General features: G+C 43.4%; 1 protein-coding gene across 2 annotated transcripts in view; it reads left to right on the forward strand.

The window, feature by feature from the left end:
* Positions 1 to 27463, forward strand: part of LOC124589994 — a 54134-nt gene that overhangs the window by 19858 nt on the left and 6813 nt on the right. Inside the window, exons 2-3 of one of the 2 annotated variants that reach the window (XR_006976289.1) lie at positions 1790 to 1962; positions 4568 to 4678. Coding sequence is in view for 1 of the 2 variants with exons in the window: in XM_047131615.1 (XP_046987571.1) it covers positions 1790 to 1962 (173 nt within the window). In the remaining variant the exon portion in view is untranslated. The remainder of the gene's footprint in view (positions 1 to 1789; positions 1963 to 4567; positions 4679 to 27463) is intronic. The other variant, XM_047131615.1, reaches the window with a different exon arrangement.

Here is a 27463-nt window from a genome sequence, read left to right on the forward strand (position 1 = left end):
TTTTGCTATTTGGGGAGCAAAATGACTGATGATGGTCGAAGTACAGAGGATATAAAATGTAGGCTGGCAATGGCAAGGAAAGCGTTTCTGAAGAAGAGAAATTTGTTAACATCCAGTATTGATTTAAGTGTCAGGAAGTCATTTCTGAAAGTATTCATATGGAATGTAGCCATGTATGGAAGTGAAACATGGACGATAAATAGTTTGGACAAGAAGAGAATAGAAGCTTTTGAAATGTGGTTCTACAGAAGAATGCTGAAGATTAGATGGGTAGATCACATAACTAATGAGGAAGTATTGAATAGGATTGGGGAGAAGAGAAGTTTGTGGCACAACTTGACCAGAAGAAGGGATCGGTTGGTAGGACATGTTCTGAGGCATCAAGGGATCACCAATTTAGTATTGGAGGGCAGCGTGGAGGGTAAAAATCGTAGAGGGAGACCAAGAGATGAATACACTAAGCGGATTCAGAAGGATGTAGGTTGCAGTAGGTACTGGGAGATGAAAAAGCTTGCACAGGATAGAGTAGCATGGAGAGCTGCATCAAACCAGTCTCAGGACTGAAGACCACAACAACAACTTCAAACGCTGGAGGAAGGGGGGAGGAGGGGTGTCACTATCAAGTATGGCCCGGTTTGGAAATATAGTAGATCCGTGACAGGACTCTTGAGTTGTAGTGGGGAGGAGGGTAGTCTCTACGTGACCCATGATCACGTTTAGTGATTTTGCTGTTTCCTGTTCGTTTATTGCTCTCACGTCAAATGAAAACAAAACGAATTTCTGTGGCCAGGAGCTATAAAGTGAATTAAAATACATTCCCATAATTACGGAAGGCTAAAATAAGTTATTAGTTTCAGATTTTATTTTATTTCCACCTTTCTAACAGTCAAGAATTAGTCGCCTTACAGAACAATGAAGTTATTTTTGCCTGTTTGCGAAAGAAATTGGGCTTTTATTACTCTTTTTCCACTGAGGCAATTCATTTATTTGAAAAGAAGTGTTTAATTCTACACTACTGGCTGCTTTCGACTGTTCGCTGCATTTCAGGTGCACGTTTTCATCTTCTGGCAGGTATGACATTATGCCATAATAAAGAACCAAACATGAGATAATATAGTACTGGTACTCCAAGAAAATTTACATCCGAATGTGCACTTTAAGCCGAATTATGCATTTTAGTATGGTTCACGAAATTCCGATGCTCTTGGAGTATCCTCTGATGTCTTGTTTCTTTTATGACGTAGTGTAAGATCCCTTAATGTTGTACACGTACGATCATACGGGCTACCTGCATCATCGTAGCTGTGCAAGTGTGGTGACGCCTGTTATCTGGCATTCTCTGGCAACTGATGAAACTTATTTCTAACAGATCCCCTTCAAAACCAGTTTATAAGATGCTGCTACAGAAGTTTATAAAGCTGTGACATGTTCCTATGACTTTCATGTAATGCAGCTGTACACTAGTCACTTTCAACAAAAATTTTATCAGTTTTGTACAGCAGCAACTTCGTTTAGTATCACGTTCCAGTCTAATTGAAAATAATGATTAGTCATTTCTGCAGGCTAGCCACAGAGTAGACTAATTAGTTAAGAGAGTTATTTTGTAAACTTGTCTAAGGAATAATTGGTATGTCACTAAATTGTTGTGCACATTTTATGTACTTTTGCATTAATTGATGATGCTGTCGTAAATGAGCCCTATGACAAACATCAGTACCAATGAAAAGGGAATATTTAGCTTACGCCTGAGTCCTATGACTATCTGATATGTATTTGTTTATTCTTTCAGGTGTCACAGTTAACTTTTCTGCTTCTGCAGGCAGTTCTACAGCAGGCCAATGTGTATTCGTGTCAAAGGTATGGATTGGTTGCTATGAAATCTTAAGTTTCGCTGAAACATATGGTGCAATTGCACAGTATCGTTCATCAAGAGGATGGAAGCCACATGTGTTTGAGGGATTGGTAATTTTCTAATTTTCTACAGATTACAAATTTTGATCTGAAATTTTTGGCTTAAGATGCTATAGGTTATAGTACCCAAAGATAACTATTATAACACAGTATGTAGGTACAATTGTGTACCTATTTGTAATAACAAAAATTGTTACATATGTCATATTGGTGTTTTTGATAATTCCAGCAACATAAAGGTCTTATCATGATGATTATGAACTACAAATAATAATGATGATACTAAATATTTAATGCACTTATCAAAATTTATTTTATTTTTTCCCCAAAGACTGATTTGATGCAGCTCTCCATGCTAATTTTTATAATTGTGTCACTGGCACCACATCATTGTTTCTTGAAGCCACCATGAGATTTTGTAATCATTTTCATTTATCTTGTTGTAGTCTTCACAAGTTTGTGAATATGTTTTTGGACTATAGCATGCCATACTGTTCACATAAAATTCACATTTCATTGGAACTGCTTGCCAGGGGAAAATAATGGATTGGTAGTGGAGTGACTGTATATAACAACTATCCTGTATGGGAATTCATATGTCATATATACAGTTAGGGGAATAAGCACATTTAGTGTCATCCACATTTGAGGTCTGCACTTTCCTTGCCATGGTGCCAGGTGTGCATTTGTTTTTGTGGGTAAGGTTTTTTGAGTAAATCTCCTCTGAACTCTTACATTAGCAGTTCTTGGTTTTCTTTTCACTGTTCACAGTCTGTCCAAAAAGACATAGACTGCTTCTGTTTCTGGTGTATATGTGATGACAACACAGTAATGACAGTGGCAGCTTGAGGTAATGACTATAAACATTTACCAAGTCAGTTGTGACCAGGCAGTGTTAAGTAGTGACTGTAGTGTGTCAATTTTATTGGGTCAGAAATGGTAATGGAGCAACATCTCTTTTCGGCGCGTTTCGTCACTGGGTTATTTGGTAACCGTGATAGCGTTACGGAGATGTTTAATAAACTCAAGTGGCAGACTCTGCAAGAGAGGCGCTCTGCATCGCGGTGTAGCTTGCTCGCCAGGTTTCGAGAGGGTGCGTTTCTGGATGAGGTATCGAATATATTGCTTCCCCCTACTTATACTTCCCGAGGAGATCACGAATGTAAAATTAGAGAGATTAGAGCGCGCACGGAGGCTTTCAGACAGTCGTTCTTCCCGCGAACCATACGCGACTGGAACAGGAAAGGGAGGTAATGACAGTGGCACGTAAAGTGCCCTCCGCCACACACCGTTGGGTGGCTTGCGGAGTATCAATGTAGATGTAGATGTAGATGTAGAATCAAGTTTTTATCCTGGACTTTCCATTGTTCAAGTGTTTAAGACATGCTTCAGAATGTCTTGAAGAAGAAAAAAGTGTGTGCAGAGGTTTTCCAGTGCTGAAATGCAAAATGTAGACATTTCTTTTCGGGGAAAAACCATCACAGGTGGTGAGACTTAATGCAGAAATTCACATAAAAGTAAATGCTTTGATGATAATAGCTGACATTCAAGCCAGTGTTAAGAAGACATATTGAGTTGCAGAGAGGCACAACAAAAAGATGGGTATAAGCTGAGCTTTCGGCCAAAGCCTTCTTCAGAAAGGAAAGAAAATGTCACTCGAGCAGGAACACCTCATACCCATGTGATTGTTATCTCTGGCCATTCAGACTGCCCTTAGCCGCACGAGGTAGCAGTTGTGTGTGTGTGTGTGTGTGTGTGTGTGAGGTGTGCCTGCTTGTGTGAATATGTGTTTGTTTTGTTTTCTTGGATACCACCAGGTTTCCGTCGTGTTGTCACTAATCACAGTATTTACTGCCCCGGAAGAGCTGTAGAAGCCAAAGTTGCACTGTTCTGTTAGCTAACTTTTGTAGCTATATTATCTGAGGATTGTGTACAAATGTATCTTGTTGGAGAGTGCTTTAAGCATAACAGATGTTCCTCCTCCCACACCGTGCCCTTTTGTCCAACTGTGGCACTGGTTGACCAGGATGTTCCACATATTGGTGTTCTTTAGCATGTTATTGCATTTTCTCATTTACTATTAACGATGTGCACATAGGAAAATGGATAGTGGAATGATGCACAGTGATGAGCTCTGGTGGGGGGGGTGCGTGGCCACCACAGTGTTCGTTATGGGTGAGAAATCAAACACATATGTTACTTTGAGAAGTTTTCTGAGCATATGCATCTTTCTGGAGAGAGACAGAAGCAGAAACAGTAACCTGACGTGAAAGTGACCCAAGTGTTGCTAGTTATCCGATCAGGTACTGCCTGCAGCATGAGGCATGGGCTTGAGACAGAGAGCGTACTGGTAATGCTGCAAAGTATTCCGTGACCCTTCTGTGCACAGAACACATGTCTTCTTACTTATACAGTACTGTAGTTTTCTGTATCACTTTTAACCTAGTAACATCTACTTGGAGTAATACACTACTCTGAATGTATCTTTAAGGCTCTGAAGGCTGTTACTATACTAGTAATTAAAACTAGTGCATGGAGTGGCAGTTAATAATGACTTTTCCTAATTTCTGTATTTGGGAGCTGTAATAAGTTATATATAGTGTTGTTCCCTTACATATCCTGCAAATAACTTACATTAATGCACATTTTATCACAGAAATACAGTTTACTGGAGACACACCGCATCTGATCCCAGACATCAGTGACTGCCAAAACTCTCTTTGTTTTGTAGTTCAGAGATGTAAACAGTATTGCAGACTTAACATCAGTAAGTTCACCATAACATTACAGATCTTGCTAGTCAGCCAAATAAATTAATTTACTACAAATATAAAAAATTCCTTTGTAGTTGTACGCAGTCATAATTAATAAAAAATTAACACATAGCACTGGTGAGCCAAAACATTATGACCACTGCCCAACGTGAGGTGGCATTGCAGGCTCGTGATGCAGTAAGGAAATGTAAGTGGAAGAGAGATGAATAGGCAGTCATCGTAGTGAAGATACAGGCCGCAAATGTGGAAATCCACTGATATAAGCGGTTTTAACTAGGGGCATGTTGTTATAGCCCTGCAGCTGGAAATGAGAATCTCTGAAATGGCAAAGCTCGTCTCTTGTAGACTTACTACTGTCGTGAGCACCTATTGAAAGTGATTGAAAGATGGTGAAGTAACGAGGAGGCCATATGATGTTGGATGACCACGTCTCATCACAAAACATAGAGGTTAGAGGATGCCTCAATGCGTAATACAGCATAGGTAGCAAACTGTGGCAGATATGATAATAGAGAGCAATGCTGGTGCAGGCAAAATTGTTTCAGAGCACACTGCTCAAAGACCATTGTTGAACATGGAGCTCCACGTCACATGACCCCTACATATTCCTGTATTGACCCAACAACATAATCAGTTATGATTGCAGTGGATACATCATGACTTGAGTTTTCACCATAGATAAATGGAAACGTGTTGCTTGTCGAATGAATCACATTTCTCGTTACACCAGTTCAATGGTTGGGTCCTTACATGACATCATCCAGGTGAATGGCTGCACAAAACATGCATCGCACCACAGATGCAGGTTGGTTGAGGGCAGAATTATGTGAAGTGGTACATTCAGTTTGGCTTCCATGAAATCTGTGGTGGTAATCAAAGTCATCATGACAAAAGTGAACTATGTGAACAGTATTGCAGACCACCAGTATCGCTTCATGCTTGAAGTCTCCCCCTGTGGTGGTGACATCTTTCAGCAGGATAACTGTCCATGTTGCGAGGTCAGAATCATGCTACCGTGGTTTGAGGGGCATTATACTGAATTCACATTAATGTCTCGGCCAGAAAATGTGCCTGATCTGTACCCGCTGCAACACACATTAGGCGCCAGCTGTGTGCATTTTAACTACCTTCCTGTAATTTGCGGGAATTGTTTGACCTGTAGACATATGGAGCCACATACACTGGCTAGCCAGAACATTATTACTACCTACTTAATAGCCGGTATGTTCATCTTTGGCACGCATAACAGCGGCAACGTATTGTGGCATGCAAGTAATAAGGCCTTGGTAGGCATCTGGAGGGAATTTGGATCACACCTGCACACACAAGTCATTTAGTTCCCATAAATTCCAGGGAGGGGGCAATGAGTTCCAATGCCATGTTCAAACACATCCCAGAAGTGTTCCATCGGGTTCAGATCTGGCAAGGAGGAGGGCCAACACATCAATTGAAACTCACCACTGTGGTCCTCGAACCACTCCATCACATTCCTGGTCTTGTGACCTGGCACATTATCTTGTTGAAAAATACCACTGCTGCCAGGAAACATTGTTGTCACGAAGGGGTGTACACGGTCTGCAGCCACTGTCCACTGTATGATACTCCTTAGCTGTCATGGTGCCATGCACAAACTCCAGTGGATTCATTGACACCCACATAATGTTCTCCGGAGCATAATGGAGCCATTGCCAACTTTTCTCCTTCCTGTAGTACAGGTGTCAAGGAGCTGTTCCCCTGGAAGACGACGCACCTCTCCATTGGCATGATGAAGAAGGTACTGGGATTCATTAGACCATGCAACACTCTGCCACTGTGGGAATGTCCAGCGCAGATGGTCTTGTGCCCATTCCACTCAAACTCAGATAGATCGTGCACCTTCTCTATTCTACGCATGGACAGCATGCTCACTGATGTTACATGCACCTTGTGTGTGTTTGACTTGCAGTCATTCCTTGCCAGGTGACGGTGCTGTTGCCTGGATGGGTTTGTATCAATAGTAGGTCAGTGGTCATAATATTCTGGCTGATCAGTGTATTATTATCTACAGTAAAACCCCTTTTTATGTTTTTCAGCGGACTGACCCAGAAAAGTGTAAAATGCGGGAAAGTGTAGGAAACACAACGGGTGAAAATGAATTAATTACTCTTACTGTCATTCTCTTTATATTGTTAACAATGTAGGTAAAGACAGATTGCTACTTACCATAAAGCACATATGTCAAGTTGCAGACAGGTGCAATTAAAAGACACTTACACACCTCATGCACACATGGCAACTCCAACATCTTGGGCCATGTGTATTGTCGTGTGTGCTTAGATGCACTTGCTTGTGTGTGTGAATGGTGTGCGTCTCTCTTTTACTGGCAAAGGCTGTGGCCAAAAGCTTTATGTGAGTGTATTTTAATTGTGCTTATCTGCAACTTGAGGTGTCGTCTTTACGGCAAGTAGCAGTCTGTCTTTTCCTACATTGTTGATATTCCTACATGGAGTTTCCATTGTTTGTTCTTTATATTGTTCAAAATGTGGAAGTAAAACAATTTAAATTTTACCCGTTTAAAAAATCTGAAATAATTATTTGTTTTTGTTCCTTTATAACAGCAATGAGCTCCACTTGTCTCTCCATAGTATATAAAGCATCAAACCCATTATCATCATCTGATGTACTACCATTGTACTGCCTCAAAATTTTACTGGCTCCCATAGCTTCTCTACTGCTTGGCACGACACACAACAAAAGGAAACAAGCCTTTATGTGTGTTAACACTCGGCCACGGTCTTCATGGTAGCTACAAAGGTACTACCTTGAGTGCTGACACTCACATAAATGTGCATGTGGGTTTGCCTCTTCATTCTGATCATGCCCAGTGGTGTACATAAAACACAAAAGCAAAATTCTTTCATGAAGCCACATTAAAAATATACTTGTGTTTCAGTGTGAGACTTTTGATAAAACATGTAAAACAATATTGCTTAAAACACTGAAGTTGGCAGTCTTTGTAAACAGAGAACAATAGACACAAAATCTACAGCTTGTTGCTGATGAGGTGGTCACTCAGCTCAGGGTGATGCTGGGTGAGAAAGAGGATAAAATTATGGAGCATCTTGAGGAGAAGTTTTTACATCCAACATCAGGTCGTACCAACCTAATACTATGCACCTAGTACGGAAGTTCATGTGGAAGTAATGACGATTCATGAAAGCTCATTATAGAGATGGCCGTCTTCAAAAGTGGTGTTTGTATGTACAAACGACTGTGAAATTACATTAAAGCTGTTGTAATACAACACAGCCAGCAGAAGGAAGGTTCCTCCTAGAGTCACTATCGTCAGATTGTGATTATCGTATGGCAGTGACTTGGCATACTTTACCACCTTTCCAGATACTGTGAACCTATAATACAGGCAGCCTTGACACAACATGCCATTAATGAAAATGTTGCTTACCGCACTAATGCTACATTAAGATATATAACTTTGTGTATTGTGTGTATTTTCTGCTCTGATCCAAGGCTGACTTTGAGCCATAATACAATGGACTTTTTCCAGAAAACTGTTTGAAAATCAATGTTAAAGGTTGTGATAAGTCAATGAAAACCTAATCAAACAATGGAAAATCCAGGATGGAATTAACAATATTGTCATGTAGAAGAAGGTGTAACTAGATGAATGATGAACACCAACTTCACTTAACGAAGGTTTATTCAGCACTTGCACTTGCACATGCAGACTGAACTGCCTCTGCCCAGAACACATACAGTATATAGACAGCTACGGAACATTCCAGTACAATGATTCTTGACATCTGTGGATACTTATAGAATGTACTCAAACCGAATATAGAAATTAAAGTTGTACAGTCCAGGTGATTTTTGAACTCACAACCTCCATGCAGCTGTTTAGTATCATAACCACTACACCATGGTGCTACTCAGCTTCTTCTGCGACATTGCTCCCTCTTTAAGAGAACAGCGTCTCAGTGTTACGTCCTCCTAGTCCGGGAACGAGTTATCAGTCCTGTATACTCCGACTCCCGATGACTGATGCTTGCCCTGGCGGTGGTTTTTTTAGTACTTCTTTTGCTGCTATGCTCTTCGTCAGCTTTCCACTTTCTGCCTGTCGCTGTAGCTTCGAATTTACCTTGGGTTGCAGGATCCTTGTAGGGCTTCATTTGAAGTATGTAGACTGTATCTCTGATCTTTCATCATCTTGTGTTGGGGTTGAAATCTTCAACTTCATAAGTACCATCAGATAACTGTGGCTCAACCTTATAAGGTCCAAAGTAGCGCCTGAGGAGCTTCTCAGAGAGACCAACCTTCCAAACAGGAGTGAAGATCCAGACTAGGTGACCAGGCTTGTAGACAACAGGGCAGTGGCTCGCATCATACCTTCGGCGATCGTATTATCGAACCTGCAGCGTGTGGAGTCGAGCTAAATACCGAACTTCCTCAGCTCTGGTTAACACCTGGCCGATGTAGTTGTTGTCCATGTCATCAGGATGTAACAGAAACACATTGTCCATCGTTGTAGTTGCCTCACGACCATGCACCAGTAAAAACGGCATAAGTCCGATGGTGTCTTGTGTGGTGGTGTTCTAGGCAAACGGCACGAAAGGTAGCACTTCATCCCAGTTGCTCTGCTCAATATTGACCAACTTTGATAGCATGTCGGCCAAGGTCTTATTAAGGCGTTCAGTAAGCCCGTTAGTTTGCGGATGGTAGTGTAGTTCTGTAGGTGCTCTTTCATCATACAGACCAAGTACAGGGTCAGTCATCCGAGCTTTTCGCAGCACATTGAAAGAATCTTGTTGAGCACCGCCCCAGATAAATTTAGCATCAGCTTTTAACAACTTAGATCTCACCTTTCCTGGGTCTGGCTGCACACCTTCGTTTGACACAAGGTGTCCAAGTATTTTGATTTCTTTTACTCCACAGAGACGCTTTCTTGGATTAAGTTTCAGTCCGCCTTGTTGGAGACACTGAAGAACGGCCCTCGGTCTTTTCAAATGTTCATCAGATGTCTCTGAGAAAACTATAATGTCATCTAAATAACAAAGACACATTGTCCACTTCAGGTGACATAGAAGATTATCCATCATCCGTTCAAAAGTTGCTGGTGCATTACACAAACCAAACGGCATTACTTTAAACTCATACAGGCCTTCAGGGGTGATGAATGCAGTTATCTCACGATCAGCCTCATCTACTTCGATTTGCCAGTAGCCTGAGTACATAGCCATGGTTGAGATAAACTTAGCCCCTTTCATACAATCTAGTGTATCGCCAATTTGTGGAAGAGGGTAAATGCCCTTTTTAGTTATCTTATTAAGCTTCATGTAATCAACACAAAAGCACCAACTGCCATCCTCCTTCCTGACGAGGACCACGGGTGATGACCATGGGCTCTGTGAAGGCTGAATGATGTCATCTTCATCGTTTTCTCTACCTCGGCGCGAATTATTCGATGTTCTGTTGCTGACACACGGTATGCTCTCTGCCTTATTGGTTGATGGTCTCCAGTGCTAATCTGGTCTTCACTGTCAATTCGTATAATTTGCTCTTCATCTATGGATTGAAGCATTCAGAGAACTCTTGAAGAATGGGAAGTAGTATCTTCTGTTGTTCCATAGTGAGATATGGTGACAGTCCAGCTAGAAGATCTTGTCTCGTAGTGGTGGCACTAATTTCACCCACAGACTCGGCATGGGGGATTTCATCTACGTCTACATCTACATTTATACTCCGCAAGCCACCCAACGGTTTATGGCGGAGGGCACTTTCTGTGATGCTCAGCTGATCTTCAATTAATGGCTTAGCATTTTCTACGCACAAGAATCTTGGAAGGATCTGCGGTTCTCGGTGACAGTTAACTACCCACAATTCACTGAATCTGTTCTTAAACGAGACAACAGAGGCTGGGATGAGCAAGTTATTCTTCGGTGGTATGCTTCTCTTATATTCCACTACAAGATCCATGAGTTGATGCGTAGCATGACATGTGGCAGTTATCTTTCTAGCGCTGACTGCAGGAATGATCACTTCATCCAGATGCGCATCTACCTGTCCACAATATCTTATCTCGTCTAGCATGATCTTTCAGTGACCACAATCTATAATTGCCTGAGACCCCCCAGGGGCTCAGCATTCATTTGCTGAGTATGGGGTTGGGGACCCCGGGGTCCTTAGCTGGGGACTGGTCAGCGCCGCCAGTCTCCTGTCACCTGCCGCACCCCAGTTGTATAAGGCTTACTCAGGCACGCAGGGCTCTGTCTGAGCGGACCTTTAGTTCCCTAGCTGCTCGTGGGACCACAATGGACCCTTCGACCTCTACATTTCCCCCTACCAGTGGATTGGGTGGGCCACTGGTAGAAAAACACACCCCATCGAAAAAGCGACTTTGTGCTGCGAGTCCTGCAGTGCCTGGTGTTACTAGAGATTTATCAGACTGTCGTAACAGAGCACATGCTGATAACCAGAATGTGTTTTTGATTGTCAAACGGAAGGAAGGTAGCTTTGAGAGAGTTTCTCCCTTTTACATCCACAAGGGTCTTGAGGGAATTGCAGGAACACTGAAATCTGTGAAGCGGCTGCGCAATGGGACTCTGTTAGTTGAAACTTCTAGTTCCCGTCAAGTCACTTCTCTTCGGAAAGCAACCTGTCTTGGAGAGTACGCTATCGAGACCGAGCTCCACTCCACTTTGAACTATAGTAAGGGTGTTGTGACATGTAGGGACTTGGTGGATATCCCCAAGGACGAGTTGAAATCTGAGTGGGCTGACGAAGGTATTGTCGACGTGCAGCATATTATGAAACGAGTCGATGGGGACCTAGTCAAATCCGACTTGTTTATTGTCACATTCAATTGCCCTAGACTCCCAGAGCATGTTAAAGCGGGTTTCTTACGTTTGCCAGTATGGCCATATTTCCCCAACCCAATGCACTGTTTAAAATGTCAGCGCTTTGGGCATACTACGTTGGGGTGCAATGGGATAGCCACTTGTGGTAAATGTGATCAGCCTGCCCATGAAGGAGCCGATTGTTCATCGCCTGTGAAGTGCGTGAATTGCTCTGGGAGTCACCCTGTCTGGAGCCGGGTCTGCCCCATCTATCTCGAGGAACGGAAGATACAGGAGATCAAAACATCTAAGCGCATCCCCTATGGTGAGGCCAAGAAGCTCTTTAAGGCCATGCAGCCTCCTGTGTTTACAACATCTTTCGCTTCCGCTCTGCAGAAACTGGTACAGTTGGCCACTGTTGCTACACAAACGGAGGTTGCTAGTGTCAGCACTAATACCTGCGTTTGCCAGTGCACTTGTGCTGCTGCTGCGGATGTTTTGCAACCTGCAGCTCTTCCCACAACGTCGGACAAGGCTGCGGTTGCTGACATTGGGGTATTCCTGCCCCTCCCCGTATGGCGCCTTCTGCCCAGGTGAGTAAAGCTCCAACTGTTGACAAGGTTCTGCATTCTAAGCCCCCCAAGACAAAGACGCCGAAGGTGAAGGTTTTGCCACCTGAGGAGACTAGTCAGGGTCAGTCCGATGACGATGCCATCGTACTGTCTGACATCTCCCTTGGGTCGCCATCGGAGCTGATGGACATTGATGTCAACCGGGGGCGATATTCTCGCCACAGGAATAAATCTCCGGCCAGTTCGGGCTCTCCTCCAAAGCACAGAGGCAGGGTGAAAATTCAGCCATCCTGATCACTGGCTCCCATATTACTGTGGAACCTGAGTGGGTTTAGGACGCCTGTGGCCGAATTACAACTCCTTGTATGAGAGCGCCCCTTGTGCTTATGTCTCCAAGAGACACATTTTTGGGCCACTGATGCTCCTTCTTTACGGGGCTATACCGTGTATCGAAAAGGTGATCTGATGGGGGAAAGGGCAAAGGGTGGTGTTGTGGTTTTTGTCCGTGATATGCACCACTCATCTGAGCTCCCTCTCGTTATGGACTTGCAAGCAGTTGCAGTTGACCTTCTTGTGCGGCGGAGGCTCACAATCTGTTCCGTTTACTTACCGCCTCAGGATGCAATAGACTCGGAGGCTCTCACAGACCTTATTAGCCAACTCCCCCACCCATTTCTCCTTCTGGGGGACGTCAATGCTCATAATGTCTTATGGGGCTCTACGACTGCTTGCCCCAGGGGTCGCGTTCTGTAAAGCCTCATGGCATCCGAAGAACTGTGCATCCTCAACTCTGGTGCTCCCACTCATTTCTGTACTGCTTCTGGGTCGTTGTCAGCTATTGACCTTTCCTTTTGCTCTCCAGCACTTGCGGATTCCGCTCTGTGGGAGGTTTCCGCTGACCTCCATTCTAGTGACCACTTCTTCCTTTGGATTCGCCTCCTGGATGAGGCTGTGGAATTACAAGTGCCGCCCAGGTGGCACCTCTGCAGAGCTGACTGGACACTTTTCAGCCAATTAGCTGTTTTGGAACACCGTGCCAGCGTCCTCGAATGGGTCGGCCATGTTACAGCCGTGATCTCCCATGCTGCTGAATTGTCGATCCCACGGTCCTCAAGTCATCCGAAGAGGCGTCCTGTCCCTTGGTGGACCACTGAGTGCCGCTCAGCCATCCGAGCCCGCCGTGCAGCTCTGCGCCGCTTCAAGTGCCGTCCCTCAGCTGACAATCTCGCGGCCTTTCGGGTGGCAAGGGCCAAGGCGCGGCGAGTGACTAAAGAGAGCAAACGACGGCCATGGCAATCGTTCTTGAACTCCATCTCCCGCTCCACTAGTTCTACGAAAGTATGGGAAGCCATCAGGAGGATTTCCGGGAAACGCAGCCAACTACCTGTCACGGCATTGCTGCATCAGGGTTGTCTACTCATGGCGCAGAGAGACATTGCCCAGACACTGGCCATGCATTTTGCGGAATCTACTGCCACTATTAACTGTGATCCAGATTTCTGCCGCTACCGCACTGCCATCGGGAGGGATCACTTGGACTTCCAGTCGCCAAATTCTGAACCCTACAACTGCCCCTTCACAATGTGGGAACTGGATTCAGCGCTGTCTGTGGCTCATGATACTGGATCAGGTGATGATCAAATCCTGTACAGCATGCTGCAGCACTTGTTGCTGCCATCCAAGGAAGTTCTCCTGAATTGTTTTAATATGATATTGTCATTCGGAACGTTCCCTGACTCGTGGAGGGAGGCAATTTTGATTCCCCTCCTCAAACCGGGAAAGGACCGAATGCATCCCATTAGTTATCGGAGTATTGCTTTGACGAGCTGTGTCGGGAAGACATTGGAACGCATGGTCAACCGCCGCCTGGTTTGGCTGCTCGAGACCAGGCAGCTCCTTAGCCACTCTCAATGTGGCTTTCGGAGATGTCGTTCCACTATAGACAACTTGACCCTGCTTGAGGCGGCCATCCAGTAGGCCTTCCTATGTAACCAGCATTGCCTAGGTGTATTCTTTGACATTAATAAGGCGTATGACACTACTTGGCGCCGCCTTATCCTCAATCAACTCCATCAGTGGGGGTTTCGTGGCCATCTCCTCATCTTCATTTGGTCCTTTCTTTCCCGCCGGCTCTTTCGATATCGGGTTGGTAATGTGCTATCTGATTTGTACGTGCAGGAGAATGGTGTTCCTCAGGGAAGCGTTTTAGGTGTCAGCCTCTCTGCCATCGCCATTAACAGTATCACGTCCACTATCTGGAGTCCGGCCCAGTGCTCCTTGTTTGTGGATGATTTTGCTGTTTTCTGTTCTTCCTCCAGTCTTGTCACTGCTAGTTGGCAGCTGCAGCTTACGATAAAGCGACTAGAGGCATGGACTGCGAAGACGGGTTTTACCTTTTCTGCAGACAAATGTGTGTGTGTCCATTTTAATTGTTCTCGACGTGCTTTTACCTCCCCTGAATTGCGTCTGAGAGACACCATTCTTCCTTTTAGAGACACTGTGAGGTTCCTGGGCCTCACTTTTGATTCCAAGTTGTCGTGGTTGCCGCACCTTAAAGACCTCAAGGTGCGGGCCCTGAAGGCACTGAATATTTTGAAATGTCTGAGCCATCAGTCCTGGGGAGCGTCTGCTGCAGTTTTATAGGGCTTTCGTCCGGTCACGTCTGGACTATGGATGCACCGTGTTTGGGTCAGCGAGGCCTTCGTATGTGAAGATTCTTGACGCAGTACACCATGAGGGTATCAGGCTGGCCACTGGGGCCTTCCGTACCAGTCCCATCCCCAGCCTGTGTGCTGAGGCAGGGGAACTGCCGCTCGCCAACTGGCGGAAACTCCTCATGGTGCGACGGGTGTGTCAATTCCTTGCCTGTCCTACCTCCCCTGCGTACGCTACTGTTGCCCGACCGCCTATGGAACGTCTCTTTCCCAGTCGTCCCAGGGCAACGAGACCATTTGGGATTCGTGCCAAGCATTTGCTCGAGTCCCTTGGTGTGGAGCGTGTGGCACCCCAACTCCAGGGTTTTACCCGTCTGCCTCCCTGGTTGCTCCAGAGGCCCAGCGTCCTTTTAGACTTGTCAGAGTACCGGAGGAGCTGCACTCCTGCGTTTGTTTTTACCTCCTTATTTTACGATATTTTAAACCAGCATCCCGACCATGCACCAGTATTTACGGATGGCTCTAAACAGGGGGACTCTGTTGGTTGTGCTGTTGTTTTCCCTGATCGAGTCATCAAGTTACGGCTTCCCACGGCGTTTACCATCTTTGATGCCGAATTGTTTGCGATCGTGCGGGCATTGGAGCAGATGAGATGTGTTCCCAGTCTTAAGTTTCTCATCTGTTCTGACTCCCTGAGTGCCCTTCAGACTATGCAACATTTGTACCCAGCGGATACGGTCGTCCAGAACATCCGTGATGCCCTATTCCACCTGCAATGGCAGGGGAAGGAGGTTTCTTTCTGCTGGGTGCCGGGGCACATGGGTATTAGGGGAAACGAACTGGCGGATGTGGCTGCCAAAGATGTGTTCCCTCCCTCACGTTGTTGAATGTGCCGTCCCCCTCCATGCTGTTACCTCCCTTTTGCGTTTTCGTGTTATGCGTCAATGGGAAGAGGAGTGGCTGTCAGTTGGTGAAAATAAGCTGCGTTTGGTCAAGGCAACCATGTGGCCATGGCGTACGTCCTACCAGTCATGCAGGCGGGATGAGGTTCTCCTCACTTGCCTCCACATTGGGCACAGTCCCTTAACGCATGGTATTTTACTCCGGCGGGAGGACCCCCCAATCTGCAGTGCTTGTGGCGTCCAGATTACTGTCCGCCACATTTTACTTGACTGTCCTTTATTCTCTGACCAGAGGGCGGCGGTTTCCTTGCCACCGGATTTGCCCTCTATTTTGCAAGACGACCCAACAACTGTGGTTAAGGTCTTACGGTTTTGTGTCCTGTTCAATTTGTTACCTCGGGTTTTAGGGAGAGGATTTTAATGTGCTGCTGGGTGACTGGCTCACCCAGGTTTTAGGTAAGAGGTCCGCCAGTCACGATTACCTACTTGTTTCACTTCGATTTCTGTTCTCTTTTCCTTGTGTTTCCTTTACTTTTTTAGTGTGTTTCTTTTCCACTTGTTTTGCCTCTGTATGTGAGGATTTAGAACTGCGTCAGGCCTGTGTCTTTTAGCCGTTCTCCTTGTTCGCTGTCCGTCTTCGTCCCTTCACCGCATGTGTTCCTGTTTCTATGCGTTTGGACGCTGATGACCACGCTGTTTAGCGCCCGAAAACCTCAAACCACACACACACACACACACACACACACACACACACACACACACACACACACACACAATTGCCTGAGAAGCTTTCAAAAAGTCCCATCCGTGAATGACGTCATGACTACTCTCTTGTAAGATGATGAATTCTAAGGACTGTGTATGCTCACTTATACCCACACGAATGGTACATTTTCCTGTAGGTTTTACATATTTTCCATTAGCACCTTCAGCAGAGATGTTTTGTTGTTAACGAATACGGTTTTCTGCAACTGGTGATGGTACTTCTCCAAAGTGACTGATTATGATGCTCCAGAGTCCACAAGAGCTTGGGCTGGTCAGCCATCCATTACCATATTGACATAGTTTCCTATCATTTTTGTAGTGATCAACGGCGGAGGATTTTTTTTCTTCAGCGGCCTCACCTCCAAGGAAGGTCGCACCCTTTGGTTTTCCAGGTTGCGGCAGCTAGGTGATGGGCTGGAGCTTCTAAACGGCACTGGAGACCTTGAATCAGGCAGTAGTAGCTGACCGTGATAGATGCAGCAACTGATAAGTAATTTTATATCATCTGTGTGCTTTAATAGTTTAGTTTCTAGGGTTTCTGTGTGTAAATTTGAAATCTAAGCCACAGTTCTCGTGTTTTCGTTTGCGTCAGAAAGTAAACCGATTTTGTGATACATTACAAGTTCCTTATCAGGGGCAAATTATTTAGTTTCACCTGAGTGCTTTGGTAGTTAGGTTCTTGAATATCTGCGCATTACTAGACACAGTTCATGCGTTTTCATCAGGGTCTACATTAGAGTTGCACAGCACGTGCCGATAGTCCGTTTATCTGCATAGTTTAGTTTTCTACGGTCTCTGGTATGGACAGGGACTGCGATTGTTATGTGCGGATGCGAGCCGAGTTGGTGACACTTTGCTCTCAGCTTCAGGCTGTGATGGCTTCGGTTACACAGCTTGAGGCTGCAGTGGATGGGCACCACTGTTGTGGGCCGGCTGTGGGGATCCAACAGACGTTCAGCACGTCACGAGTCCTCTGATCGGTCCTCACCGGTGGCCAACCCAGTTACTGCTCGCACTGAGGCTGACCCCTCACCTGTGGTCGAGTGAGAGGTCGCCCCGGGGCGAAGAAGGTGGTGGAAGACTTCCCAGGTGGCCGCACGTAAAGTCTCCCCAGATCGTCTGACAAACACGTTCCAGGTGCTGTCTGCAGCTGACACTGTTGCTGAGCCGGGTGCTGTCGCCTGTCCTGTTTCAGAGGAAACCACTCAACCTGCAAGATACGGGCAATCACAGAGGGTGGGTCTATTGGTAGTTGGGAGCTCCAACGTTAGGCGCGTTATGGGGCCCCTTAGGGACTTGGTTGACAAGGAGAGTAAGAAAACCAATGTGCACTCCATGTGCATACTGGGTGGAGTCATTCCAGACGTGGAAAGGGTCCTCCCGGATACCATGAAGAGCACAGGGTGCAGCCAACTGCAGGTGGTTGCTCACGTCGGTACCAGTGATGTGTGTCGCTTTGGATCATTAGAGATTCTCTCTGGTTTTGAGCAGCTAACAGAAGTGGTAAAGGCTGCCAGTCTTGCTTGCAAGATGAAAGCAGATCTGACCATTTGCATCATAGTCGACAGGACCGATTGCGGACCTCTGGTACAGAGCCAAGCGGAGGGTCTGACTCAGAGGCTCAGACGGTTCTGCGACTGTAGGCTGCAGATTCCTCGACTTGCACCAAAGGGTGGTTGGGTTTCAGGTTCTGGTGAATAGGTCAGGTGTCCACAATACGCAGGAGGCGGCTGCACGGGTAGCAGGGGATGTGTGGCGTGGACTGGGCAGTTTTTGAGGTTAGAGGGTCTTGGGAAAACACAAGATGGGCTTCGGTGACAGAGGGTGCAGGCTGAACACAGGAAGAACATAGATTCAGGAACCATTGGTATAACAGTTGTAAATTGTCGTAGCTGTGTTAGGAAAGTACCAGAGCTCCAAGCACTAATAGAAAGCACTGATGCTCAAATTGTTATAGGCACTGAAAGCTGGCTAAAGCCGGATATAAGCTCAGCTGAAATTTTTGCGAAGAACCTAACGGTGTTCCGAAAAGATAGGCTAAACATGGTTGGCGGTGGTGTGTTTGTTGCTTTTAGAAGTAGTTTAACTTGTCGCGAAATTGAAGTAGGTTGTTCGTGTGAGTTAGTACGAGCAGAGGTAATTGTTGGCAACTGGAATAAAATAATAATTGGATCCCTTTACCGACCTCCCAGTTCAGGTTCAAAGAAAACTTGAGTTTGATTTCACACATTTACCCGACTCATACGATAATAGTTAGTGGTGACTTCAATTTACCCTCGATATGTTGGCGAAAATACATGTTTAATTCTGGAGGTATGCATAAAATATCATCTGAAATTGTGCGAAATGCATACTCTGAAAATTATTTCGAGCAGTTAGTTTGTGAGCCCATGTGAATAGTAAATGGTTGAGAAAAAACACACTTGACCTCTTAGCAACAAATAATCCTGAGTTAATAACCAGCATTAAAACTGATATAGGGATTAGTGAACACAGGGTTGTCATAGCGAGATTGAATATTGTAATCCTCAAATCCTCGACAAATAAGCAAAAAATATACCTATTCAAAAAAGCAGATAAAAATTCACTTGATGCCTTCCCGAGAGACAATCTCCACTCATTCCAAATCAATAATATAAGTGTAGACCAGATGTAGCTTAAATGCAAAGAAATAGTATCGGCAGCAATTGAGAGGTTTTTACCAAATAAACTGACAAATGGTGGAGCTGATCCTCCTTGGTACAAAAAACAGGTTAGAACACTGTTGCAGAAACAACGAAACAAACGTGCCAAATTTAAACAGACGCAAAATCCCCAAGATCGGCGGTGCTTTACAGAAGCTCATAACTTAGCATGGAGTTCAATGCGAGACGCCTATAACAGTTTCCACAACGAAACTTTGCCTCGAAACCTGGCAGAAAATCCAAAGAGATTCTAGACGTATGTGAAGTATGTTAGCAGCAAGAAACAAACAATGCCTTCCCTGCACGATAACAATGGAGATACTATCGAGACAGTGCTGCCAAAGCAGATGTACTAAACAGCCTTCCGAAATGCCTTCACAAAAGAAGAAAAAGTAAATTCCAGAATTCGAATCGAGAACAGCTGCCAACACGAGTAACGTAGAAGTAAATATCCTCGGAGTAGTGAAGCAACTCAAGTCACTTAATAAAAGCTAGTCTTCTGGTCCCGCCTGTATACCAATTAGGTTCCTTTCGGAGTATGCTGATGCATTAGCTCCATACTTAACAACCATATACAACCGTTCGCTCGACGAAAGATCCGTACCCAAAGACTGGAAAGTTGCACAGGTCACACCACTATTCAAGAAAGGTTGTAGGAGTAATCAACTAAATTACAGGCCCATATCGTTAACGTCGATATGCAGCAGGATTTTAGTACAAATATTGGTTCTAACATTATGAATTACCTCGAAGGAAACGGTCTATTGACACACAGTCAACATGGGTTTAGAAAACATCGTTCCTGTGAAACACAACTAGCCCTTTATTCACATGAAGTGCTGAGTGCTATTGACAAGGGATTTCAGATCGATTCCGTATTCCTGGATTTCTGGAAGGCTTTTGACACGGTACCACACAAGTGGCTCGTAGTAAAATTCCATGCTGCTCGTAGTAAAATTCCGTGCTTATGGAATATTGTCTCAGTTATGTGACTGGATTTGTGATTTCCTATCAGAGAGGTCACAGTTCGTAGTAATTCACAGAAAGTCATCGAGTAAAACAGAAGTTCAGGCGTTCCCCAGGGTAGTGTTATAGGCTCTTTGCTGTTCCTTCACTATATAAACAATTTGGGAGACAGTCTGAGCAGCCGTCTTCAGTTGTTTGCAGATGTCGCTGTCGTTTATCGACTAATAAAGTCATCAGATCAAAACAAACTGCAAAACGATTTAGAAAAATATCCGAATGGTGCGAAAAGTGGCAGTTGACCCTAAATAACGAGAAGTGTGAGGTCATCCACATGAGTAGTAAAAGGAACACATTAAACTTCGGTTACACGATAAATCAGTCTAATCTAAAAGCCATAAATTCAACTAAATACCTAGGTATTACAATTATGAAGAACTTAAATTGGAAAGAAAACATAGAATATGTTGTGGGGAAGGCTAACCAAAGACTGGCAGGAAACTTAGAAAATGTAACAGACCTACTAAGGAGACTGCCTACACTACGCTTGTCCGTCCTCTTTTTAGAATACTGCTGCGCGGTGTGGGATCCTTACCAGGTAGGACTGATGGAGTACATCGGAAAAGTTCAAAGAAAGGCAGCACTTTTTGTATTATTGCGAAATATGGGAGAGAGCGTCACAGAAATGATACAAGATTTGGGCTGGAAATCATTGAAAGAAAGTCGTTTTTCGTTGCAACCGAATCTTATCACGAAATTCCAATCACCAACTTTCTCCTCCGAATGCGAAAATATTTTGTTGACACCGACCTGCATAGGGTGGAACAATCACCATGATAAAATAAGGGAAATCAGAGCTTGTACAGAAGGATATAGGTGTTCATTCTTTCCGCGTGGTATATGAGATTGGAATAGTAGAGAATTGTGAAGGTGGTTCAATGAACCCTCTGCCAGGCACTTTTGATTTGCAGAGTATCCATGTAGATGTAGATGTAGATCGGCATGTTGGGGAGTGTCCTCTCCAGTGGCTAGCTGGTGGCGATGGTGACCTACGTTGTCCTGCACCCACATCTTCTTGTTCATCTTCGTTGTCCCGGAGTTCGTGTCGGCTAAGATCGGTCTGATGTCTTGTGACGCGGGCATCATCAAATATCCGCCGCCTTTCTCGACAATAGCGCACCTCATCTCCCAGTCGTCTGCAGTGGAAACATACTGGTTGGTTATCCTGGGTCCTCCAGACATCAGTCTTCCTTGGTGCACAAACAGGTTCCTCATGCGGCATTGTAGGAACGTAACTCCACCTGGGTCTCGATTTTTTCGCCGTTTTAAAGGGAAATGAAGGATGAGAGATTGGTTTTAATGTCTGTTCCACTTACTCCCTTATGACCTCTTGAAGCGTCTTGGTTTTTTGCTCGCCGTGCAATCCAAGTGCCTTCTGGACTTCTTCTCTCAATATCTGACGAAGAACACTTGTGAAATCAATTGCTTCCTCCATCACATACATTGATACGACATTTGGAAGCCGTTCAAACTTCTTGCGTGTAATTATTTTTTGAGGCATTGTCTCGATATACTGGCACCATTTTATGAAGTTTTCTGCTGTCGAAACCTCCTTAAGGAGTAGGGCTTGGTACATGTCCTCAGCAACACCCTTCATGAGATGTGCAATCTTATTTTCCTCCTTAATTCTAGGATCCATTATTTTACACAACTCCAAGACGTCTTGAATGTAGGATGCTGTAGTTTCTCCTTGACCCTGTGCCCTGCACTTTAATTTATCTTTAGCCTTGCTCTTCTGTCGTTGTGTGTCGCTGAAATACTTGTGCAGTTCCACCTAGAATACTTCCCAGATTGTGAGCTTCTCTTCGTTGCTCTCATACCATTGCTTGGCAGTGCCCTCCAAGTAGTAAAATACGTTAGCCAAACACATGGTGTCATCCCATTTGTTAAATTTTGCTATACCCTCATATACCTTCAGGCACTTGTTTGGATCTTGGCGATCATCACCAAGGAACCCGGAAGGATGTCTCATGTGGTGGCACACAGTTGCTGTCATCATAACTTCCTCTTCTTCTTCTTCTTCTGTCTCCGGTAGATTGCGATCTGTTGAATATGGCTCGAACTCGGGTTTCTCGCCAAGTAAACGGCAGCTCTGTCATGGCCTGATGGGAGCCACTGTGTCGTCAATAATGTGCGCTATGACAAGTTCCAATACCCAGTGCCTCCACAAGAATAATGTTACGTAGAAGAAGGTATAATTAGATGAATGACGAACACTAACTTCACTTAACGAAGGTTTATTCAGCACTTGCACATGCAAGAGTGCGGAGCGAACTGCCTCCGGCCAGAACACATACAGTATATATACAGCTGGAGACCATTCCAGTACAGTGATTCTTGATATCTGTGGATACTTCTAGAATGTACTGAAACCAAATATAGAAATTAAAATTGTGCAGTCTAGGTGATTTTTGAACTCACGACCCTCCATGAAACGGTTTAGTATCATGTCCTTTAGCCCACCTGGTTAGCCGAGCGGTCTAATGCACAGCTTTCTGGAGCGCGCCTGGTCCCCGGCACGAATCCATCCGGCGGACTTGTGTCGAGGTCCGGTGAGCCAGTCAGTCTGTGTATGGTTCTTAGGCGGTTTTCCATCTGCCTCTGTGAATGCAGGCTGTTTCCTCTTATTCTGCCTCAGCTACACTATGTTGGCGATTGCTGCGCATACAAGTTCTCCACGTACGCGTACACTGCCATTACTCTACCACACAAACGTAGGGGTTACAGTCATCTGGTGTGAGACGTTCCCTGGGGGGTCCACCAGGGGCCGAACCGCACAATAACCCTGGGTTCGGTGTCGGGTGGCAGAGGGCTGAAGTGGACTGCGGTAGTCATCGTAGGGTTGTGGACCACTGCGGCTGCGGCGGGGACGGAGCCTCTCCGTCGTTTCTAGGTTCTTGGTTAACATACAACATGACCTTTACACCACGGTGCTACTCAGTTTCTTCTGCGACAATATTATGAGAAGGAAAGTTGCTACTCACCTTGGTGTGAGAAAATAAAACTCATTATCATCATACAGACAGACAAACAAGGGTATAATGTAAGTTTAAGACTTAAGCTGTTTTTGTTCTGTTCTAAACATGAATCTAAATATTAAACCTAGAAATCTGTCAGACAGCAGCACCATAGTACAGCCGTGAAGTGCTCTTCTGATAAAAATGAAAAGAAAGACAAATAATGATGAGTAATGAATCAAATATGCCAAGTGGAAGTCTTCAGTGTATATTGCTTCGTCAAAGTGTCCTTAGAGAGCATTGCTGACTGATGAGATGTTAGCAACTTTACAGATATACAGGTTGTGTTGTGACACCTCATTTCTGTAGAAAGACAGTGTCAACTATTGCTGCTTTAAAATCTTTGGAAAAATTGGGAAAAGAGGGTGGCTTTGAAATTTCTGCTTTACAACTAACCTCAATAATAACAATCATATATGCCTGTATAGAAGTGCAAACTCAAACATAAAAATATTTTTTAACAAACTTGAAGGTAGCCTTGATGGTATCAGGGACTTGAACAAAACAGTTATAATATGTTTAGATTTTAACATTGACTGCAACTTAGCATAACTATGCAAACAGAAACAGTGAAGGTAGGAAGAACCTTCAGCCATCAGAACATTGAGCACCTTAGGAATTTATTAAGGAAGAAAACATGGATTGGTGTGTACAGATGTGAAAGCACAGATGAAAAGTTCATCATATACATGCATGTTTCAAAAGATAGAAATGATCTTATGGTCATATTTGGAACATGCAACTCGCTTCCGTATTGTAAATTCCCCCACCAAAGTAACAAGTGTGTTCCTCACCACTATTGATATGGTATTGATAAACAAGGAAAGTCATGAATACACAGCTAGAAATATCAACACAGCTTTCAGTGACCACTAAGAATGACTTCTTGAAATATCTTCAGTACTGACTATGGAAACAGAAACAATGAAAATAGGAAGAACTTTCAGGCATCAAAACACAGCACGCCTTAGGAATACATTGAGGAAAGCAACGTGGATTTGTGTGTACAGATGTGAAAGCACAGATGAAAAGTTCAACATATCTGTGTTTGTCTTCTCAAATTCTTTTAATATAGTAAGTGTGACATACAGTGAGGAAATAATAAATAGAGTGGAAACTTCAAAATTCTTAGATGTACATATTGAGCCACAGATAGCAAATGTATTTAATAATCATTTCTTAAATATATTAGAAAGTCTAGGCATAAACAGCTCAAGAGAAAAATCACAGTAGTATTTTGATAAAGTAACTCTCATGGAATTCAATCATATGAATGTATCACTAATGTCTCCTTTCAAAATTAAGAAAATTATGCATTCTCTCAAAAATGAAAGCTCATGTGGTTTTGACAGTGTACTAAATATTTGTTCCCATATAATATACCTCATCATATCTGAAATATTCAATGCGTCAACAACACACAGCATTTTCCAGAGAGACTGAAATAAGCTGTTATTAAACCCCTCTTTAAGATATGTGATAAGAGAGATGTCATTAACTACTGATCTGTTTCACTGCTGACATCATTTTCCAAAGTTTTTGAGAAGGTGATGTATTCTAGAGTAGTATCTCACCTTAGCGACAATAATATCCCCAGAAAGTCACAGTTTGGGTTATGGAAGGATTGCTGTACTGAGAATGCCTTTTAATGTTCACTCACCAGATTTTACAAGCTTTGAATAATTAAATAGCACCGATGGATATTTTCTGTGGTCTATGTAAGGAATTTGACTGCATAAATCGCAGTATTTCCTAAATAAATTTCAGTTTTATGGGAATTCTGAGTGATTTTCTGTCTAATATACAAAAATCAGAATGAATTTGTTTTGCAGGTAATACTAGCTTGTAATAGACCAAAAGAGAACAGAATGTTGTGATTCGTAATTTAACTGGTATAGTTCAGGGACGTAATTCTAATTGGAGAGAAATCGTGTATGGGGGTTTCACAAGGTTTAATCCTAGGTATACTGTTGTTCCTCATACATGTGAGTGATTTTCTGTCTAATGTACAAAAATCAGAATGAGTTCTTTTTGCAGGTAATACTAGCCTGTAATAGATCCAAGCATACATGCAGAAACAGAAGAAATGGCAAACATAGTTCTTAAAAGTATCATTGACTGTTTTTCTGAAAATGTTCTCATCTTCGACTTTAAAAAGACTGAACACATTCGGTTCTGGACATGTAGGATCATTAAACCAATGATAAATGTAACACATGGTGAGGAAACTATAAATGGGGTGGAAACTTCAAAATTCCTAGGTGTTAATGTCTCAGAAAATTTAAACTGGAAAAAGCACATTTTGGAACCACTGTAAACAAATTATTTTGGCCACATTTGGACGTAGAATCATCGCAGATCTTTGGGAGACATAAATCAGTAATTTGAGAAATTTTGCGTATATTCATTCAATAATGTCATATGTAATACTGTTCTGGGGCAACTCATTCTGAAGAAAGAAAGTCTTCCTTGCTCAGAAATGCACTGCGAGAATAATATGTGGTACTTAGCCACAATCATCTTGTTGATATCTATTTGAGGAGTTGGGCATTCTGACTACTGCACAGTATATTTATTCCCTTGTAAAGCTTGTTGCAAATACTCCACTACAGTTCAAAAGAAATAATGATGTACACAGCTACAAGACCAGAAGAAAAAATGACAATTCATTACTCCACATCAAGGTTGTCTTTAGCACAAAAAGTGGGGCAATGGTCCAACAAAACTTTTTGATCATTCACTAAAATTTGATAACGAAGTGAGAAAGTTTCTCCTTGACAGCTCCTTCTATTCCGCAGAAGAATTTCTATTTACATCTTTATCTACATCAATTCTCTGTGTTGGCAGAGGGTATCCTATACCACTACTTGTCATTTCCTCTCCTGTTCCACTTGCAAATAGAGCAAGGGAAAAACAAATGTCTGTACACCTCCGTGTGAATCCAAATTTCTCATATCTTATCTTTGTGTCTTTATGCGCATTGTGTGTTGGCGGTAGTAGAATCATTTTGGCAGTCAGCTTCAAATGCCAGTTCTCTACATTTTCTCAATAGTGTTTCTCGAAAAGTATGTCGCCTTTCCTCCAGGAATTCCCATTTTATTTCCAGAAGCTTCTCCTTAACACTTGAAATATGTAAAAGGTGGTGGATAGGCATTACTAACTCACATCTGTATTCCTTCTTTTCTTCTGTAAGAGGAGAGGGGTGACCTTAGAAATGTTCAGAGTGTAACCATATTTACAAATGAATATGTGATGTAGATGTAAAATGACTCATTCCGCTTCATTACAGTTTATTGTGCAAAATGATACATTGAACATCAAACTTGCTAAGTAACTAAGATACATCTTTTCCAGTTAAAAACAGAGGATCAAATCTTACTGGTTTGATAGATAAAACTGCTGGTTGACAACAGGTGTAGCAAATCATGTGCTGAAATCTTCTATAGGATCTAATGAATTTAGTGTGTATTTCAAAAAATATAAACTGATACTTTAAAAAGTGATAAAAGAAGCCAAAGTGATGGCAAATGACTGCTATATGAATAATTCCAATAACAAAGTGAAAACTGTATGGAATATAGTGAAACAGCAAAGTGGTAATAGTTCTCCCCAAAATTCCAGTATAAATTGAACCATAGCAGAAAAGAAATTCTGATCCTGAAGAAATAGCAAATGTGTTCAAGACTTATTTTAACAATATAAATGAGCAGCTGGCCACTGAAATCAAATTTTGCACTAAAAACTGCCTTGTATCATCCTTCTTCACTCTTTCTCTTTCCAGAAACCCAGAGAAAAGTCTTGGCAGTTAACATAACTTTAAAAATGAACCACTCTTCTGGAATAGAAGCATCCCAGACAGTCTTATTATAAAATGTGGAGATCTCAATGCTGAACCATTAGCTCACCTTTGTAACAGTTCCTTTCAAATTGGAATTTTCCTGTCATGCTTAAAAAGTACCAAGCACAAACCACTACTCAAGAAAGGTAAAAAGGACCAAATGGGTGCCTACAGGTCCATTGTCTTTACAAAGTTCATAGAAAAACTTTTTCAAAGAAGGGTGGCAGGGTCCCTAGAAGAGCACAAAACTTTATTTATAGCGCAACAAGATTTCAGGAAGGGCTGATTTACTAATACAGCAATTTTTGAACATATAATGAAGTATTTCAAAAGCTGGATCATGATGAAAATGTCGTATTGGAATATGCTTAGATGGAATATGCTTAGATCTCTCTAAGGCTTTTACGTCATAGGTCACACTAAACTATTGCCATAGCTTGACAACATGGGGATCAGAAACATCCAACAACTGGATATAATCATACCGAATCAG

This window comes from Schistocerca americana, chromosome 2 (assembly GCF_021461395.2).
Source record: "Schistocerca americana isolate TAMUIC-IGC-003095 chromosome 2, iqSchAmer2.1, whole genome shotgun sequence".
NCBI lineage: Eukaryota > Metazoa > Arthropoda > Insecta > Orthoptera > Acrididae > Schistocerca > Schistocerca americana.